Source organism: Athene cunicularia, assembly GCF_003259725.1.
Source record: "Athene cunicularia isolate RWA chromosome 3 unlocalized genomic scaffold, athCun1 chr3_part1, whole genome shotgun sequence".
Lineage (NCBI taxonomy): Eukaryota > Metazoa > Chordata > Aves > Strigiformes > Strigidae > Athene > Athene cunicularia.
This window is the reverse complement of record NW_020799097.1, coordinates 85,359,553-85,379,228: the sequence shown is the minus strand read 5'-3', so window position 1 is coordinate 85,379,228 and position 19,676 is coordinate 85,359,553. Positions and strand designations below refer to the sequence as shown.

General features: G+C 37.3%; 1 protein-coding gene across 1 annotated transcript in view; it reads left to right on the top strand.

The window, feature by feature from the left end:
* Positions 1–13,966: 13,966 nt before the first annotated feature.
* The window catches only part of PLD5 (phospholipase D family member 5), a 189,878-nt gene continuing 184,168 nt past the window's right edge, over positions 13,967–19,676 (top strand). Inside the window, exon 1 of the mRNA XM_026845515.1 lies at positions 13,967–14,152. Within this exon, the coding sequence (XP_026701316.1) occupies positions 13,967–14,152 (186 nt within the window). The remainder of the gene's footprint in view (positions 14,153–19,676) is intronic.

Below are 19,676 nucleotides of genomic sequence, written 5' to 3'. Positions count from 1 at the left end.
GTATTGTAAGAATTATTGCCATAGTATCTCAGTTTTTGAGGCTTCAAAAGTCAGGAGATTTCTGTTTACACTTCCCTTCATGGAATGAAACTGATAGGGAATGAGAATCTGAGACAATATCAAGAACTTCATTATTTTTGTGTGTGCTATTCTTACAAGCCCATTATTCCAGTATTCTATCCCCAAATCATTTCAATGTGTGCACTCCTCATGAGTCTTTCACAACTAAAATTTAGGAAAAAAAACCCAACCTGTTCTTTCCTTGCATTACTTTTTTCATTGTTTGTGGCTAATTCTTTGTTACTGTATTATTCATTTTGTCATGATAATATTTTAACATATTGTCCCAAATGAGCAAAAACACAAGCTGTACTAAAGCAGAAGAGAATGGTAAAAGATATTAGAAGGCTAATATCTATTTCCCAATCTGTTCAGGTTAACAAATACCTAGATTAGTTTATTCTGAATGGGAGCTTGCTCTCTGCAAAGCCCCACCCATATCAGTGTTTCTCCTTCTGCTTGTGAAAATATCTGGAGGCACATCCCACTGCTCTTTCAGATGAGGTGCATCAGATGTGTTTCCCATCCAGTTATTTTAGTTCTAAGAAAGACAGAAAGAAGAACATCGAGGAATATCAGCTCTCAGTGACTCTGCCTCTTTGCTCATGAGCAGCATGTTAAGGCTGTTAAGAGTTGAGGGTTCACCCACCCTACCAGTTCAGTAAGTAAGCAAGTCTTGGCTACAAAAGTGCTTCTGCATCTAAGTCATTGATTCCTTTGTGTGGAGAAGTGACTCCACACAGAAGGTGAAGAAAAGTTATAGCTAAAATTAGGCTAAGGACAATATGAACCATGCTAGAAAGACATACTGAACTGAAAGGGTTTTCCACCCTGCTAGAATGATCTTGTACGTACCTGTGAGTGATGGAGAAGACAGGGAGAACATCAGGAAATGTCCAGGTAAATGTGACAAGATAAAAGGATAACAGAATAACAAGAAGAATAAATTTAAACAATTGTGTCAAATTTGGAAAATATGCTGAGTTATCTACCCAAAATAAAAGAACAGATTTATATAAAAATACTAGGATTAAATGTTAGAATTAAAGTCACTGTAATATCATAATAATTTTAACTGTTTATCATGCTTTTCTCATCTTCATTTTGGACTTCTTTACAGTTTGTGTTATTAGAAATTATATAGGTTGATTGCTTTACTAGATTTGCAAGACGTATTCATTATTAATAACCTAGTCTTTGAAGAAATTATTCTGTGAAGAATTGTTCAAAATGGATTCCCTTAACATATTCATAAATATTAAAGTTGCCTTCACTACATTACTGGTACAGAAAATTAAACATAAAATTATTCCAGAATTTTTTTCTCCTTTCTTTTTAGATGATAAAACTAAAGTATATTAAAACAGCATTGAAGGACGCGTTTCTACTCTAAAATCAAATGTAAGTAATGACATTCTCATCTTGAATTGTGGATCCTTCATAGCAGACTGAAAAAGATTGATTGTAGTTTGAATAGAGAAACTCCACTTAGGAAGATCTTTACACAGCAGCACACAGCTAAATGCTACATTATTCTCCTCAGCCTCTCTGTTCACTCTAAGCCCCTATTGCCCTGGGTCCAGTTATCCTGTTCGATAATGTTGCTCATCAAGCTAGTCCATCCTCTTTGTAAGCCATTCTCAGACTGTGGTCCCACAGTCATTAATAGGGTATGACTTGATAAAGACTCCACTGTCACTTTAGATAAGACATATCTTCAAGGGGTGCAGCAGAGGGGGAGGTGCTGATCTCCTCTCTCTGGTGACCAGCGATAGGACCCGAGGAAATGGAATGAAGCTGCATCAGGGGAAGTTCAGATTGGAAAGGTTCTTCACTGAGAGGGTTGTTTGTCTGAAACAGGCTCCTTAGGGAAGTGGTCATGGCACCAACCCTGTTCAAGGAGCGTCTGGACGATGCTCTTAGTCATATGTTTAGTTCTAGGTAGTCCTGTGAGGAGCAGGGAGTTGAACTTGAGATAGTCTATGATTCTATGATTCTATATAATACCGAGATTAATTTATTTGTTTTATGATGGTGCTATCCAAACAGTACCACATTTGCCTAGAGTTACAGGGAAAGCTCTTGAAGAAGTATCCATTGAACCAAGAGAAGGAACTTATTATCAACACTTTGATTATAGGGATGTAGCATTTCTGGGATAGCCTCAGGAGCCCCAAAAAAGGATGTACCAAATTGCAGAAAGACAAGCCTCAGTCTTGTCTAAAAGGAAACTCTTGTCTTTTCTGGTGAAAAGTCTACAACTGCCTTGATTCCTAGAAAACAAGAGCTAATTCACTCCACTTTGAACTTTCCATTCTCAGAGACAATATCCCATTTCTAACTTTCCCTTCCTTTTTGAATGGCCTCTTGTATATTCTGTCTTTTATGGGTTGTTGTAAGACAGAGGATCATAGAAAGAGAGAGGAATTTCTAGTTCTGGTTCCCAACCTTACACAAGAAATATAGACAAAAAAAACCTGGGAAAACTCTGCTTAGTTTGTGACATTGGGATATTCTTTACATATATAGTTTCTTGGCATTTCATGTGAGCTCTAAGAGGTATATAATGAGCAAACTCTATGAACTAGAAGTACAATATGGTCAATTGTGGATGGATTTTTACAAGAAATGAGGAAGCACATTCCTGGTACAAAATCAACCCCATGTAAATTCTACTTCTTTCCCAAAGCATGGAACATACTAAAGCCTTTCAAAAAATATTCTTAATGTACATTGCACAATTTGTTTTCCTAATCTTGCTCTAAGAAATGTGATTTAGCTGAGGTGCTGAGGATTTCAATACATTAAAAAAAAAAAAAAAAGTGTGCAGGTATCAGAATGGAAAACTTTAGCCCAAATTACTAACCTAAGAACATTTTCTAATAAGGATAATTGTGTCTTCCAACCTTGGTAAAAATATGTACTTTTGCCTTTGGTAATTCAGAGGGGATAAGGAAAAAGCAATTGACATGGTGTCGTGGTTTAGGCACTGCTGGGACCCGAGACCACGCTGCCGTTGTCCCATCCCCACCCTCCGACTGGATGGGGCAGGGAGTGAGATACAGACCCCGGGGTTGAGATGAGGAGAAATTTAATACAACAGTAGAACAAATAATAAATCAAACAACAACAATAGAAATAACAATAAACAGAACAATAGAAATAACAATAAACAGTAATAACAATGAACTGGACAAGAGATATACAGAGATATACCACAAGGATAGAGCAGCGAAGGGTAGCAACGACAAACAAAAGGTGTCCCTGCTCTTCCCGCCCTTGGGCACCCGGACCTGACGTCAGCATGGTATTGAATAACCCGACTGGAGCTCCCTCCTCACTGCTGGGGAAACTTAACTCTATCCTAGATGAAGTAGAACGCAGTTTATCAGGACTTCGGTGATACTTTGATTCCACCCCACATGACGTTCTTGTAACCAGTCAAGAAAGAATGAACTGTGTCAGTGTTTTCCATCTCTTCCTATTTTAGTTCTCTAATTTTTTTCCAGAGAAGGAGCAGTTTCCTGGTATGACAAATGTACACCTAATGACAAGATGCTCACTTGTCTTAGTTTCTCACAGAACATGCAACTACCTTCTGAAAAACAAGAGGGATAGATAAAATAGAATAGGCCCAACTGATTGAAAAAAATATATTGGAAAAGCAGATACCAATGTTTTGGTGTTAGATTGAGTGGAGATGTCAGGTGTCTTACAGCAGTCTGCCTTATGCCCAGTCCTATTCAGTATTTCCTTTAATGTGAGAAATAATGGGGTGTAGATTACCACCATCAAGATGCAAGATGAAAGATACACTACCACATGAAAGATACAAGACTTGTATTTGATGTGGGAGACAGGATCAGCATTCAGATGGTCTTGATAAATTGAAGACTATTCTGAAGTGAATAAATTGAAATTAATAAGGCTTTGCATTTGGAAAGAAACCCCAATCAAAAGTCCACATACAAAATGTAAGTGGCAATTGCTTATGCTATCATCCTGGAGAGAGTGACAGGCAGTTTATAAGAAACCATGACTGAAATATAATCCAACAAAGTGATTCTGGTGCAAGCAAGATGCAAGCAACCTCAGTGTAGATTCTAGAAAAAGAAGCAGTGCATACAAGCAATAAAATATCTGTTGTAATTGGCCTCTGCAAGATCTCAGCTGAAGCATCACATCAGGTCTTTGGCAACACATATAAGGGAAGAAATAGACCAGCTGAAGTAACTAAAAAAGAAAGTAATAAGAATATAAAGTTTAGAAGATACCTACCTCAAGAAAAAAAACTAAAATCAGTTTTGTTTAAAAGAGAGAACTGAGAGCAATGGTAAGGAGACATGCAGCCCTTACTCCAATATGGAGAGAGTATTAGAAAAAGGACAATAACGAGTTATTCACTGTCACTGTTATGCACTTGCTTAAAAAAAAAATAAAATAGTGAATTAATAGCAAAGCAGATTCAGACTAGATACTAATAATCTCTTTCAAAGTATAAGCAGTGACAAAGGCAACTGATAGAGGCTATGGAATCTCCTTCCACTAAGGGAGGGCCAGAAAACTCTACATTAAAGAGAATCTAAGGCATTGTCTGGTGTCATTACTGGGGAAGATGTAGATGATCACCTAATGTCTTCTCTGCCCTGCACTTTAATGACTCTGTGGCAGTTTCACTGGAGTCCCTAATGACTGGTTGCAGCACTGGCGTTACTTGCTTGCTCTTTACGCTATGACTCTAAAGGAAATGAGATTTTTGTGTCCCAAGCGTAAAACTGATATAATTTAATTGCCATTGTTCAGTTCAGGCCTTATGTTGTGGGGTGTTTTTTTTAACATTTCAAGAATTTGTATCTGAATTTGTAAATTCTAGAACTCCTGATTGCTTGAAGGGTTTGAGCATTGATGCAGCTGCATCAGGTTTTTCAGCTTCTAATTTTATATATGCTGAACATACATATAGTAGAACATTTTCATTACACGAGGATAGCTGAATATTTTATAGAGGGGAAGTAAAATGCTGAAAATTCACTGCAAAACAAACAAACAAAAATAACCTGGTATACCTACAAAATACTAAGATACCTTCTGCTGCATCAATCTTACCTGCATTTTCCTCAGGACTATCACAATTGCAAATGTTTTCTGCATAAAAAAATTCTTACTGACAGAAGAAAGCAAAATATGTAGATAAGATGTCTATCTCACATATGCTCATCTTTAAACAAGGCAATGCATCAGTGAACTACTTGCTGCACATCTCAGGGGTTAATCAAATCCTTCTTGTGCAGTATAAAAAGGAAACATACGCATCACAACCAGTTTTCAGGAAAGGGTAATGCAATATATCTTGAACATTCATAGTAATTTCTAGGCCTTGCAGATGATCAGTATTCCACTTTTGAAAAACATTTTTAATTTTTTTTATTTTGCAGTCACACAAAGGAAGTTGGAATTTTTTCTTTCTAGAGTAGAGTAAGAAAAGTGTGTGATGACTGCAGTTGCTGCCTTGCCTGTTTACAGTAGTTCTAGTGACTTAACTTAAGAAATTAAGTTTTCCAATTTCACAGGAGTTTTAATTTTTCTTTCCAAGAAGACTTGGTTTAAGCCATTGAGGGCATTCATAAGGAAAAATAACTCTTCCCTTGGAATACATTTCCTGTGGATATTGTTAGAATGAAACACATTTTGTACAAGAATTCGGCAAGGTTCAACAGGAGCATGTCTCAGATGTGGCTGTAACAGCGTGGAGCTATGGCAATGATGCCTGACACTGCATACAAGGGCCTAACCAGATGATACAATGGCAGAAGCACAGCTTGCAGGGATATATATCCATGCTCCCCCATTTGGCCTTTGTTTAACACTATATCCTCCAAGTGAGGATACAGCTAAGAGAGGATGAGCTAAGACTGTTTATTTAAAGCTGTGGCTCTAGAAACAGAATGTAGTGCATTTAATTACGTTAATCTCACTGTAGAAGTTCATAAAAAGTAAGACCACCCTATATCTGGAGGAGCTCACAGATTCAGTCCTTTCAAATGATAGCCATCAACGATTCAGCAAAGTATTGGTCACATAACTTTAACACACCTGTACATCAGTAAGCATCTGCAAACGCATAAAATTAAGTATAACCAACCGCTTTTCTGGCCATCATGTCCCTTTTTGTATGTTAGGTGCAACAGAAATATATGTATTGAAAAAATAAATATTTATTTTTGGGACAGTGTAAAAGACTACATAATTAATTATTCTCCATTCTTCTGAAATACAAGACACTATATACAATTGTGTTTTAATCATCAAAGCTTACCAGCTGCTCTGGGTGGAAAACAGTCTCTAAGAGACAGAATGTTGGCAGCTTTGAGTCTTGGCCCCTAATATAGCAAGCAACACAGTTGAGCCAGATCAGGTGATCTATACTAGTAAAAAAACTAACACCAAGTTTTGATATTTGCATTTTTTCCCTTCTTTGAACTAGTTTATCTTGGTAGAAAACTGCTCTAGACCTCTAACAGTAAATCTTTTGCACTAGGAATGTGCTTCAATTTTGCTGTTTTCAGACTGTTGTCAAGGTAGATGCACCTTCCTGGTATGTGAACACCATTTTTATTTTTGGTTTATATTGTTCCAGCTCAAAAACTGGTCCATATTGCCTGCTTTTTATCACCATCTTATTATAGGGTGTTTTTTCCTGTTAGCATTTGGCACAGATAGTTATTCCTTCCCAGCTCTTCCCCTCCTTACAATAACACTTGACACATTCTGGATTCTTGTTTCTCTGTACCTTACTGCTCCTTCACTCTCTGTTACTTTGTTTTCAGATTCCTTTGTGAAATAGCATCGGGGCTGTAAAGTAATCAAGAGTCTGAGGAAGTCTGTAATGCAACTGTCAACATCATGTAATGAACATCACCAAGTCCAGCTGAGGACATACTAGTTTGATGGCATGTCTGTAGTATTTTCAGCACCCTCACTGGTACGGTATAAAGCCCTAGCAAAGAAACACAGTGAAATCCTTTACTACACAACCAGCAGGTCGAAATTTCACCTGTAGTGTTTCATGATTAACGTAAAGGCATGGTGCATCTTTGGCTAAATTTTGGAATGAATTCCAGGAGATCTTACCTCAATCTTTAGGTCTGTTACAGGCTACTTAATAACTTTTGGCATTCTTTGTGTCTCAAATTATATCCACTAAATTAGAATAACATTGCTTCCTTTCTTTTTCCAATCTCCTCTTGTTTATTTAGACAGAGAACTTGAGGCAGGGAGTATCACTTCGAATACTTCTTTGCAAAACCTTCAGAGTCTCAAGATCTCTGTCACAGCAAGACTGAATATGACAGTCTGTAATTAATTTATATTGTACCTGTGCTATAATGTATGCTAGTCACTGATGAATCCTGAAATGTTTATCATGATGTAATCCTTATAGGTCAGTCAAGCTTTACATAAGGTACACATGCTTGTAAGTACATGGTGCCCTGTAAGACAAACCACTAAATCCAGGCTGCTGCAGCCTGTCCTTCTTCTCTGCACCATGTGTGAACATTGTCATCCCATTCTGCTCTTTTATGCATAGCTAGTCTGGTTGAAAGACAATCACCCTAAATACTGTTAGATGTACAAAGATAAGCATGAAGTTAAAGAACTCATGTCATATTGTCTCATGGGTCTTATTTAATCTTCTTTTAGGTGCTGTCACATTAGTAAACATCTTTCTGGTCATACAAGTAAGTCCAATATGTGATGTAACAAGCATATCTCTTTTGAGGGAAAAAGGTTATTATTTTTGAGACATAACTTTCTGCTTGCTCTCAGTGTGAAATATTGTTTAAATAATGGCCCTTTTCACCTGTCTTTCACTGGAAGCCAGCATTCTAATACTTATAAACACTTCAATGCTGAATGTTTTAAATAGACCGTATCTATAGTATACAGGATGGCACAAATACAGATGAATCATGTTTACTTCTAAGTTTTATTGCCATTAGAACACAGTTTGTCTTAAAGTTTCTGATACTGTAGCCTGAAGCTTGACATTCTTGAGTAGAAAGTTTTGAGGTAATTTCCAAAGGGCAGTTATAAATTCGGGCATCCTGATTCAGAGAAATAGCTTAAAAAAAAATAAAATCTGTGATGTGAAATTAGGTAGAATATATTAAGAATAATTTGGAGGCACACAAATTTCTGCATTAAAAGATTTTGGATTATTTTAAAGTATACTCTTTTGTATGGTAGGAAAAAAATTTTATAGGAAAAAAAAAAAAAAAAAGTCTTACCTGTAAAAGTTCTCTTTGGACACTTCCTGATCTAATACTTTTTTTACTGGAAAATTTCCTAAGTACAAATGTACACTACAGAGGTATTTGTTATTTAAATTAAAAAAAAAGTCTCCATGATGTTTTATCCCTTTTGGAATATATTTCTTTATTTTACCTATATTAATGCATTGTGAAAATATACTAGGGGAAAGTTTCCGACTGCTAACCTTAGAACCTGTTCTTTCCCTATATGGACCTACCAATCTAGCCATAAAAAAAGCATTCACAAATGTTTTCTTCTCTGATTTACTTCCCCTACTCTCTAATCCAATTTTATTTTCTTTACATTCTTTGTTGTTTAGTTAGTAACATTCATGAAAGGTTGATCAATTTTTCTCTCTCCTCCCTCCCTACACTTCATATTGTGCAGATGTAGAGAATATATCTGTTGTTATCAGCCATAATTTATGTATGTTTTTAAAATAAAAGTGAAAAAGCATTCCTCTATCTATCAGTGCAGATCCCTCCTTCCACTGGTACAGATCCCTACCCGCTGTGTTTTCACTTCCAATTCATTGGAAAAAAATGTTGTTCCTTAGAGTAACTTTCCTCTTCTGACTACTACACTCTGGAACAATTTTAACTACTCACTTCAGAGCAAGAGTACTCAAGAGCTTAGATCTTGTCAGCAGACTGCCTATTGTATTTAGCTGCACCAACCAAATAAATACAGCATGAAGAACCCAAGCTGAGATAAATGTGAACATATCCAGTAAACAGCAAAAAAAGCCAGCACCCTTCTCACAAATGTAAAGGGTCTCATTCTCAGGGGAGGTGGACAGGCATTACTTGCTGCAGATTTATTTTAAAGAAATGTAGGCCAAATTTTGCCCCCTAGTTACACTTTCATTATACAATTATTTTTGTCTCGTGACTCCAGTGGGGACATAGAGGTGTAATGGAGGACAGAATCTGGCCCCATTAGTATGTGCCACTAATGAATGTTATTTTAAGGTGCAGGATGAAATATCTTGTCTGGACAAATTACTGAGGCCCAGAACTGAAAATGTTCTTTGGCAAGGTGTGAATGGGTGTGGAGGGAGGGATGAAAGAGAGGAGAAAAAGAGAAGGCAAAGTTGGATTTGAGATGAAAGATATCATATTTTCCGTCACAATCCCTGACGAAAGTGAGAGCATCCCAGTCCACACTGGTATGCTTTCAGCACATGATGGAGCCAAGGGGCAAGTTTAGGGCCCTCTTAGATTATATGGAGGTGGAAATGATGCCATTGGAGGAAAATTCTAGCCCTGGAGTTCTAGGTTAATTTCAAATTTTAATTATATTTACAGGATGATCTTTTATTTCAAAGGGGAGATTAACTAGTTGATCACTCAGATATTTTTATTTGGTTTCTAAAGAAAACAGAGCTTATATAATTATACTATTTGTCTGTCAGTCCCAGACTGGTATATTCTGAAACACATGGCTGATTTCAACCAAGTCTGACAGAGGGGAAGTGTCTCAAGAGCAATGATGTTCTTGACAGGCAGTTGGTTTTTGTGTGTTTGTTTGGTTGGGTTTTTTTCAAATCAATGATTATGCAAAGAAGACTTCAGATTTAAAATGTGAGGCAAGAGACACAAAAGAGTTTGGTTAATAGCTCCATCCAGAAAGAGATGAGGAGGCTAAGGCAGGGAACATTATCAGTATTAGACAATGTTTCCATGTTATTTCTGGTAGGTGCCTGATATGTTAATCTGAAATCTAAAGCACTTCCAAATCTAAATCTTCAGTGTAACCTTAGCTTCAACCCTACCATTATATACTCGTGACTTCAGTTCCTGTCCATAAACTGAAGATACAGATACTCTGTACAAAGGTTGCATGTTATGCTGCATAGAATTTGGGAAGGCAACAATGTAGAAATTAGTCACAACTCTCCATGTAGCACTCCAGCTTTTTTCTTAATGTTTTCCTAATTTGCAACTAGTAAATCTTGCTATGCTGACCCTGTGCATAGTACTGTAGGGGATCGCATTGCAGGGAAAAAGTTTGAGGTTTTGTTTTCCCTCTTTGGTCCTTCCCTATGGCAAATCCATTTTTCAGGGATTGGCAACTACTTCCAGGAGGAAGGAACAGGTAGACTGGGAGATATGCATGGCAAGCCTATCAGCATAGAGGAGGAAACAGATGACTGCAATGGTTTTTTTTCTTTGTAGGTCGCTAGAATTTGGATGGCTAGGCAGGAGCAGGTGCTTTGGTAATTCTAAAATTGTTTGAAAGGCTAGTAATTCAATCTCGGACATGCCGGTGTTGTTGGGTTGTTAAAAAGATCTTCCTAGCTAAGCCTTGTTGGCAATTCCTAGATGAGAAAGCAAGTTCAGCTGAGCTGGGTAAGAAGATGGTAGTTTGCTTTCTGCCTGGCTGCCAGGTGCAGTGCTGCTATTGAAGCTGATGTCAGTCACAGTCCTCTGACTGGAGACCAGCTGAAGCCTGCAGGCAATTGCTGCCTGCTGTTTTGGTCAGGTGTAGTAAATTCTAAAAAGTGGGCCAGGGCTTGTGTGCAGTCCAGCTCTGCAGCATAAATTAGTACTTTGTAAGGAGGCCTTGAATCTATTACAGGTGCATGCATGCATGTATATTAGCTATCTAGCCATAATAAAGTTTTGCTATAGGAGGTTTTAATGTTTGAGGTGTAAGCTATTTGTTGATAAAAGGCCTAATGCTCTTGTAGATGTGCTGTATTGCTAGAACTCCTGAATAAAAAAATAATTTTAAAAAAAGTGTTTAGAAAGCTGAAGCACAGGGAGCAGCTCCTTTAACATTTGTCTGGACAAGATTTTTGGAAGAAAAAGAAGCTGTCTTTAAAAATAAATAAATAAATATATATATATATATATATATATATATATATATAGTAGCCCTACCTACATGTTTCCACTTACATCCTGATTATTTTCTTTGCATTACCCTGAGTTAACTCTGTCCCCTACAGCATTCATCCCGTTGGTATAGAAAATGGGAAGTTCTGTAGATTGCCTGGACAGATTTTCTCTTAGTCTTGATATTAACAATACAAGAGTGATATCGAGGTGCTGGAGTGAATGCAGAGAAGGGCAACAAAGCTGGTGAAGGGCCTGGAGAACAAATCCTGTGAGGAGCAATTGAAAGAGCTGGGATGGTTCAGTTTGAGGAAGAGAAGGCTGAGGGGAGACCTCATCACTCTCTACAGCTACCTGAAAGGACACTGTAGAGAGGTTGGTGCTGGTCTCTTCTCACAGGTGATTAGTGACAGAACAAGGGGGAATGGATTTAAACTCCAACAGGGGAGGTTCCAACTGGTCATTTGGAAAAAAATCACAGAAAGAGTGGTCAGAGAGTGGAATGGGCTGCCTAGGGAGGTGTTGGAGTCACCATCCCTGGATGTGTTTAAGGGTTGTTTAGATGAGATGCTGGGGGATATGGTGTAGGGGAGAACATTGTAGAGTGGGGCTGATGGTTGGACTCGATGATCCCAAGGGTTTTTTCCAACCTGGATTATTCTATGATTAAGTTGGGCAGTGAATTAAATTGTAGCGTGAACCACAGTAAAGTAAAATCATGTTATGATATGCATGACTTGCATCTATTGCTAATGATGTTAGTACAATGTTTGCAATTTCAGTCATCCTTGCTGCTGTAGTCATCCATGTAAGCAAAGGGCCTTGACAAGAGCAGGTGTTTTGGTAATTCTGGAAATTGCATGGAAGAAAAAGACAGTAGTTTAATCCAGATCATGCACCTCATTGGAATCGCTGACCTACTACAGAAATTATCTCTTAATTAAGCTTGTTGATATGCTTGTGGTTCTGGTTTGAAGGAACTAAAAAAAAAAAAAAAAAAAAAAAAGAAAAAGAAAAAGAGAAAATATGGGAAACAGCTCTTTTATTCACTAAGGACTGTCATTGTATTTTTAGCTTTTTACTTTGCCTAAGTAAAATTTTTATGAAAACACCAAAATTCATAGTCATTATACTACCTTTTCCCACCCCAAATCTTCTTTCCTGCTTTGGGTTAGGGAGCAACAAAGGCTTTGTAAGCATAGTTTACTCATATGATTTTAATATACTTGTCCCAAGCTTCTTTTTTTCCTTTTCTCTCTCATTCCTAATGAGAATAGGACTGGGGTAATATTAATGTTCACAGCAGTAGTAGTAAAAAGGCACATGCAGCACATCTAAGTGCCATGCAAGAAGATGTTTGGAAAGGTGAGCAAACCAAGTTTATAGCCTAGGGGGTTAAAAGAAGCTTCAGCACTCCATTTTGTGACTATGCTGGATAGGCGGAAAGAAGTTAATCTGGCAACTGAGAAGTCTGCTAGTGGTGTCACTAGGGAAGCTAAGATAAACTAACTCTACAAAAAAGCTAAGTTAAAAAAACCCAACAAACAATATATATGGAGGAATGGAACAACATATTGTACTGAAGCATAGTGGCATATTGATTCTGGCCTGTCATAGTATTAAGGGATGGTGAGGAAAGCAGGTGGCAACTGCAGAATGCTACTAAAAACTTTTTTAAAAAAATATTTGCAGGCAGCATAAACAAGAAAGCCCAGAGGAATAAGGAAGAGGTTGAAGTGCTTTATATACTGCTACAGAAACAATGTGAAACTTCTCATGCAAAACCAGGCTGTCCTTATTTACAGCACATGCAAACTTTTTCTGAGAACATCAGCCCGATGGTATATTTAAAGAAGCTCAGAGGCTCTTTCTTTTCTTTCTTTTTTTTTTTTTTTTTTTCTTTTGACAGCATGTATTTCAGTCCTGAGGTAGTAGGTGCATCTGTGAGCATATACAATTCCTAAATGGGCATCTGCAGCTAAAGTTTGGTTCAGCAGGTTTCAAATCAAGTTATTCTGTGTGAGATTAAAACTACTGCAGCTGTGATATGCCATACAATAAACCTCAGTGCCTTCAGGTGTACCCTGCATGCAGTTGAGTCATATATGGTCCTAATTTTTCCTTCAGGTGTTATGAGAGTATATTGATGACCTTGGAAATGCCCAGATTTACTCGTTACTTCAGTTATGAAGACATGAGAGAGGAAGCTATTAGAAAGCAAGTCAGAAGTCTTTTATACTGGGGAGTAAAAATATATAACTTTTTTTAAAAAAAATATTTTTGTAGTAGCATTTAGCTAAGTATTATGAAATTGCCTTTTTATTTTGAGAGGAAAATGCTCTACTCTATGTTGCTACCAAACCCCTGTTGTTCAATTTATGTTCCTGGCATTTTAGGAAGATACTAGTATAAGCTATTAATAACAATCCTTGGTTATGGGGTGTGATGGGAGTTTTGCCTTTATCCTTGGAATTTTGAAAGGATAACTTCATTATCTGTCAGTTTTCTGAATGATATTTTGCCCGCTCCTCGCTCGCACCTGCAGCCTTTCTCTCTCCTTCCACTCCTCCCACCTGCTCGCTGCTCCTTTTCTCCCCCTTCTTTCCCCATGTTCCGGTTTTGGGGGCGGTTTTGCTCTCCTTCTCTTTCTTCTTTCCCCATCCTGTTCTTTTTTGGACCCTCTTCGTCTAGTGCCTCCTAATTTCTTGTTTTCTTCTGGTTTTTTTCCTTGGACTTTGCCTTGTCATGTCAAGATGGAAGTCAGGCATGACTGGCTCTCCTCATCCCCCCATGAGGGCTTCGAGCAGATGAGGCTGAAGAGCAGACCCAGGGAGCCTTCCCCAAGCCTCACCAGAGTAGGTGCGAACTTCTACAGCACTGTCAAGCAGCAGGACTACAGTGCCAGTGTCTGGCTGAGGAGGAAAGACAAACTGGAGCACGTAAGCCAGCTTCTATTTCCCCCCTTTTTTTGTCTTTCTACACCTCTGGCTAGATGTTCTGTTAGGCTACCTCGCTACCAGCCTGGACTCCAGAAGAAAAGTGTTGCTCCGGTAATTGGGCAGGGTATTTCCGAAATGGTAGAGAAAGGTGAAACTTAAGAGGTCCCAGACTGGTCAAATCTGAGGTAAATAGGATGTCGGTACTGTTCCCAAACCACTCGCAAGTCTATTCCTAACTGGAAATATTTTTTAATGTGCTCGGTTTATTCAGTCTTCTATTCCCGCAAATTCAGTGCTGATGTGGGAGGAGAAAGATTGGGATGGTGCAGATGGAGGTTAGAGCATTTATCTCACGGTGACTATAGTGTAGTTCTAGAATTGCTAAAAAGAAAATAGCTTTTTCTTAATTCTAGCTGTGATTTCCCCCCCTTATTATTTTTCTTCTTCATGCATGGGACTTTGAAAATACTCAACCTATGTGGGAAAGAAGAGATTTCCTTCCAGACATCTATTCCTGCAGCAGTAGTACATGACTTAACTGTGTTTGGGACTACAATAGAACTGATACTGTGGACAGCTCTAGTGAATATTTTATGAGGATTTAAGGTACTTCTAAGCATACCTGTCTCAGATGATGTTTGAAAGCATTTTTCATGTTACTTCTAACAGCAAGGAAATGGATTGAGGTGACCTGTATACTGTGTAAGAGTTTTCTGAATAGCTGAAACCCATTGTTACAGTGTACAGTACAATCAAAACAGGAAAGTAGCTGCATTTACAGGGATGCACAAGAATGTGGTATGGGTTTGCATAATGCAACAGTCTGCCATTCTTTATGTTAGTGAGTAATTTGCAATCACAGTCACATTGACTTCAGGATACACAGAAAAATATTTCTTGTGGTACAGCCACCTGAGGTCTCTGGATAGAAATGGTCTCATTACAAGGATAAATTGTCTTTATTACTTGAAAATCCTAGATGGCACAGTAGAGTCCTTTAAAGATGAAACCTGAAAAAAGCTCGTCTGTCAACTAGTTCATGGAGTATTACTCTCCCTTCACACTAACCTGCAGAGTATTTTATGCTTGTTAGTGAATCTTAAACTTAGTTGTTTACGCTTCTGGGGAAACGACAAGAACTGATGAACTATTGAAGAGATCACGTTTCAAATGTTGAGAAAGGTATTGAATCCCATCTGCCTTCTTACACATGTTTTTGTGATTCTTCACACTAACAACAAGGCTTCACAGTAGTAAGCTTGTAAGCAGAGTATTCTCCCATTGTGAATCAAGAAGGTCAGTGCCTTCTCTCAGTACAGTTAAAACATAGAAAGCACACAAATCTGAGCTCTGGCTTTTTTAAGAGGTTTTTGCTACATGTGCTTACATGTTGGTATGTGTCATCATACGAATGATTATTAATTGGGGGGGGATAATCTGTCACCAGTTTGATAGCTAACTACTGTTCTTGTAGCTGAATATTAACATGTTCAGATATCTGTATTTAAATCCTACCACAATATTAGCATGGACAAGGAAAACAGGCATTAACTTGTTTGAAGATTACAAGTACAAACCCTTTATTTTGTGTGGGGTTTTGTTGTCTCTTTGGGTTTTTTTGTATGAATTCAGTTGGTTTTGAATTCAGTTGGTTTTTGTCATGATAGTAATCTTCTGTAACCTTGCAGGATTGGTGTGAAAAGCTTTTTCAGTGATCAGTTTGGTATGAATGCATGTTCTTCTGGGGGTTTCCCCCTCATATGATTCTGTTATTTTTATTTCTGGAGCCTATTTGAACAATGTAAAGAAAAAAAATAGGAACACTGATGTTTCTTGCTTGCCATGAAGTGTTTGTTTCATTGACATTTATCCTGAGTACTGTGCAGTATATTAGATACGCCAACAGTACATATCTGAAAATACTTTGTTTATATGATTTAAGGTAACTGCATTACTCATGAGTGTTGTAACAGACGGGCTATTGCATAGCTCCCTTTAATTAATGTAAATAAAATATGTATTAATTTCTAGATTGTATTTTGCTTGTACAGTTTTGGAGCAAGGTTGTTATTTTCTATTTTCAGATAATCTTTGAGGGGTTTGAGTGTTTTCTTGCCAAAGAAGTTATTTCCTACACTCCACTCTTCTACTCCAAAAGACAAAACAATTTGAGATGCATCATTCTGAGTGGTATAGTCACTGACATCTGATAGCTTATGGCCAATATTGGATAATGAAGGTATACAAACTTCACAAGGTGGGCGGGGGACATGAATAACACTTCACTGCAGCTCCCTCTGAGATACGTGATACCTACAAAGAAAATCAAAATACGAGGAGTGAGCAATCATTGAGGCACTGATTTTGAAAGTATGTCGTAATCGCAGATATAGGCAGAAGAAGGCTGTATAGTGAGTATAAGTCAAGATATGCATGAACAGATTTTGAAGTTTCATATGTACTCTTCAGGCGTTGTGGAGAGGGGTGGGCTTTGCCTAAGTTAAATTTTTTCTTAAACTGATTTCAGTGTGGTTGTAATAGGGATAAAATTGAGCCAGTATAATTTGTACGATACTTCCAGTAAATCCTTGTAGACCACAGTAGATATATCATATTGACTTTCATTAAAGTGAGTAGCATGACTTATTCATGTGTGACACATCCAATTAATCCATATATAGTTTGAGGAACTAAGAAACATCTTCTGAAACCAATATAAATAAATTGTTTATATTAAAAAAATCTCAAATATACAAATAGTTTGTTTCCAGATTTCAAAACTGTACCAAAGTTGTGGGGTTTAGTGTTATGTTTTTTGGTTTGTGGTTTGGTTTTTGTTTTTTTTTTTTAAACAGATCTCAGTTTGAAGAGTGTGGTAAAGAGGTTCAAAACTGAACTGTTGCCATATCTCTTCTAAAAGCACAGAAGTTCAGATGCACAAATATGATACATTTTCTTTTAAATTGTTCAATACTTAATTATTGACTGACCATAGAGGAAGTCAAAATCTGGAATGCATTTCTGGCGTCTTGCTAATTGATTGTTCTTCAAATCGATCTTAATATACTGTTTCTCCTCATTGGCTAATTGTTTATGTGGGTTATATTTTTTTCAAATGGTAGTAACACAATTTGTACCATATAAGATTTGAACACAACTCACCCATTTTCTTTTGTGAACTCCAACACTGAATTTAAGATTAAACGGATCTGTTGTAACATGTTTAAAGATAGGCCAGTGGGGAGTTTTTGCTTAAGTGAGGTCTCGGTGTACTGTGTGCTGTAGCTAATGTGTCAGGGAAGCATACTTTTAATGGAGGAAATTACTAGAGGTGTGAGGAACTCTGACACTGCAGATGTGACCACAGTGCTGTTTTAAACCCTTGGCTGAAATTCTTGCAGAGTTGAGAATGTTCAGATTCTATGTATCTGCTTCAGCTGGTTCCTCATGCCTTTTTGTGAAGTTGATTGCCTGGTACTGGAAGTGTTGGAGGGAAATTGTGTGAAATATTTTTATTGTGTGAAATATTTTTTGCACAGTCATCTTCTGTTTGCTTGTTTTTGGCGTTGCCTTTTTTAATGAAATGTGAATTGGTTAAGAGAAGGAGGAGGAGGATGTAGGGATGGGGAGGAAGAGCAGTCAACCTGATAGCCTTTAGCTGGTGGGAGTTAGCTATGTCTAGTTTAATTTACAGCAGCTCTCCAGCATGTCTGTATATCCTTCAGTAATGACAAGTACTGTATAGCTACTTTGCTAGTACCTCAGCAAAAAATTTGAGAGAACTTTATTTTAAATAATCAAAACTTAAAACAAAAGCAGAACAGATTTCTTTTTAAGCTACAACAGATATACTTCAAACATACGTTCTTGATTATAACAAATACAGTTATTCCTTCTCAAAGACGTAGTGGTAGTCTTTATCTTATAACTTAATTATTTAATTATGTTAAAACATTTAAAAAAATTGTCTTTTAAGAACTGCTTCAAGACTATAACTTTTTGGGAGACCTGCTATCGGAACAGTTTTATTTCCTGGAGATTCTTGTTCTGTTACCTTTAGTATTATCATAATTAGGAGAGTATATTGATAATACTTGCATCATCTCTTGTTTTTACTTAAGTTCTGATCAGTAGCAAAGTCAACAATGGGATTTTTAGATTCTTAGTACTCTTGCTGTTATAAGAATTGACTTGCCAAGTTGATGGCACACAGCTGATCAGCATACCGCTATCACTTTGGCAGCACTGTTACCCAGAGACAAAAGAGGCTATGAGGTAGTGGGAGGGCAATGTCACATGGCAACAGAGGCAGGTGTATAACATGCAGAAGTTAGGCCTAAGACAACTTACAACGCTGTCCAACAGGCATGGGTGTGGTACTTCTCAGAGCCTCATGACCAAACCCAAAATAAAATATAACTATAATTCACCTGTCATAACATCTTTATAAAAGTTGAAATCTCAAATCTGATTCTGTCAGTTGATCTTTATATTTCAAAAACTAGTAGTTCTCTTGGACAACATTTTTTTCCCTCTTTTTTTTTTTTCCTTTTTTTTTTCTTTTTTTACTATACAGGAAATTCTTAGCAAAACCATTGATGGACAGTTTAAAATTGCATTTCTGCTCTTGCATATAAATTGGAACAAGTGTTAAAAGTGAGAGGAGAGATTTATAGACTTTGGAATTTGACACCCGAAGGATGGCAGAGGATACCACATGCATAGCTGTAGCACGTAAACAACAAAGGTGGACATAGCTTGATGTAAAGCAAGTAACAGTAGAACTCAGTCAGGCCAGATCAGTTGCTGGACAGAGCCAACAATTTGAACTTAAGGGAGAATAATAAAAGGATCTAAATCAGAACTAAAAAAAATCATTACACATTTTCCTAAAGCAGCCCCTGTTGTTCGTGGTTTTTTGGTTTTTTTGTTTTTTTTTTTTTTTAAAGTTAAAAGAGTGGTTGGAGTATTTTGCATTAAGCAGGTATAAATAATTTGTCACCTGGAATAATGTCAGATACCAAGAAGAGTGCACCATGTATGAAGGTACATAGTGGTGACAATTCAGAGGGTTCTAAAGAGTTGGTTTCCAGCATTTGGAGCTTTTTGATGCCATAGTTGCAGATGACAATTCTAAATGTCTATCTTGTCCTGGAGATAGATATCTATATTTATATTTCATCATTAAAATCGAGGGAACAAAATCCATTAAGTAGAGGAACTTTGGCTTTTTCTCAGAAGACGACTGACATTTGGAATTGCCTGACTGCAACAGTGGTACTGGCATGCATTGAGGTTCTTGCTGAAGTAGTAGCATGCAGTTTGCTTCACTGCTGACAGACTGTGTGTGGAGGAATTCTTCTGTTGAAATGCTGCTTTCGTTGAAGGTATCTTTTTCTAGTAATGTTTTGTAGACAAACATAATTAGAGAAAATAAATGTTCAGAGAAATGTAAAAAGGGGACCAAAATAATTAACAGTGTTGGGGAAATAGTGCATAGCAGTTTAGGGCAGAAAATGTAAAA